Raw genomic sequence first — 1,803 nt, forward strand, 5'->3', positions numbered from 1 at the left:
GGTGTAGTGGAGAGGAGGGCAGTAGGAGGAAGTACAGGAAGAGCCACGACCCGCCATGGCTGCAGATTGGTCTGCAAAAATAAGGGAGCCCAACGAATGCTGTTTTTCAGTCTGAGAAACTAAGGAACAAGCTTGGCAAAGGGTTCATCAAAAGAATATGGTCCCGAACGGCAAAGAAAGACTCATTAAGCCTCTTGAGGAATTGTATAAGTTGCTGCCTTTCATTCTTGGTGCCATAAGAACAGGTGTAGTGCTCATTGTATGAGGCAAGTTCGTCCTAAAGGCCTTTGAGGCGAGTGAAATAGGCGGAGAGGGATGAAGTACCTGAGGAGATGGTGGCGAGTTCACGATTGAGTTGGATGATACGGGGGTCGTTGCTTTGGGAGAACTGTTTGCGAAAATCGTCCCATACGGCTTTGGCAGTGGTGGAAAAGATGACGGACTCGACAAGATCAGGCTCCAAAGAATGAAGGAGCCAAGAAAGAATCATGTCGTTGCAGTAGTGCCAAGTAGCATGAGTATCAAGATCCTTGGAGGAGGACGGCTCCTCGATATCACCATTAAGAAAACCAAGTTTGTTCTTGGTGCTCAAGGAAATCTCCATGCCGTTCGCCCAGGTTGTATAATTATCTCCATCAATTTTTTGGAGACAAGAACAAGGTTAGGATGATCATAATGGTGAAGCTAAAAGGGGGTACTGCTTTCAGAGTTTCCCATGATGGAAGAACAGGAATGGCAGAAGAAGGCTACCGAAAAAATTTAAAGAAAAGCTAGGGTTTTGAAACCTGCTCCGTATACCATGTAGAAAAAGATATGTGGGCTGAAAAATATATTTCATTGGTACGTGAATAAGAATATATACAATTACATTCCTTGCACAACAAGCTATTATCCCTACAAGTTAGGAATACAACTACAATTAGGATTACAATCATATCTAGACTCTAAAAATATGTTTGGATGAAGAAATTTAGGATTACCAAGGAATTTTAAAATGAATGAAATTGAATTGACGGGATTTTATTTTCTAGAATTTTTGAATTTTCTAGTTTGGTTAGCCTAAAAGAACAATGGAATTGAATACGGAATTTGTTATTTTTAAGCTCTCAATCATAAAAATTAGGAAATGACACCTATGTACATGGAATATATACTTGGGAATTGGAGGTCCCAAATTCCAAGTTTTTTTTCACGCGGAAATTCTAAATTTCTATGTTTATGAATCTAAACAAAAGAATTCGTGCATGTCAATTTACAAATTCTTACTTTTATCTGAATTCCAAGTTTATTTCCTTCATCCAATCATAGTGTAACTATGTTTCTACTTGTCTAACAAAATGCATAGCAATGTTTAAGCCGCAGGTATTAATCAAGATCTTTGATTATTTAGATTTTCCCTGAGTGTTGCCTCATTACTTGATGTCTTAAACTCATTTTACGGAACAATGTGAACCAGCAGATTCGGCTGGTAAAAATATAGAAGAGTAATCATGTTAGTATTAAGATGAGATGGGATTCTCACTAGTCACTCCTTTTATCACTGTGTTCGGAACTTTCACTTGGATCTTTTCTACCCTCAACAATGAAAGATTCTTATCTACATCTTCGGATAGATCCCCGTTAGTATGCGACCCATCGGACTCATGGGGATATATCCCAATGATACATGAAATTCTCTCATCAATTGTGTGCCCAAACGTAAAATTACCGAGATCACAATTAAACCAGTTTTATTTTGAAATTATACATCATGTTATCGTAGAAGTATTTACACAAAAACTGATATAGGCTCAGTGCTAATCC

The 1,803-nt window shown here is 38.3% G+C and overlaps 1 protein-coding gene across 1 annotated transcript; it reads right to left on the reverse strand.

The window, feature by feature from the left end:
* Positions 1-277: 277 nt before the first annotated feature.
* LOC103418134 (uncharacterized) lies at positions 278-604 on the reverse strand. The gene has a single exon (XM_008356279.1). It carries the CDS (start codon positions 602-604, stop codon positions 278-280), a length of 327 nt encoding a protein of 108 aa, XP_008354501.1.
* Between the last annotated feature and the right edge of the window lie 1,199 nt (positions 605-1,803).

The sequence above is a fragment of the Malus domestica genome, chromosome 05 (assembly GCF_042453785.1).
Source record: "Malus domestica chromosome 05, GDT2T_hap1".
NCBI lineage: Eukaryota > Viridiplantae > Streptophyta > Magnoliopsida > Rosales > Rosaceae > Malus > Malus domestica.

Excerpts from the sequence above, each read along its gene's own strand:
- LOC103418134 (XM_008356279.1), bottom strand. The coding sequence starts at position 604 with ATGGAGATTTCCTTGAGCACCAAGAACAAACTTGGTTTTCTTAATGGT.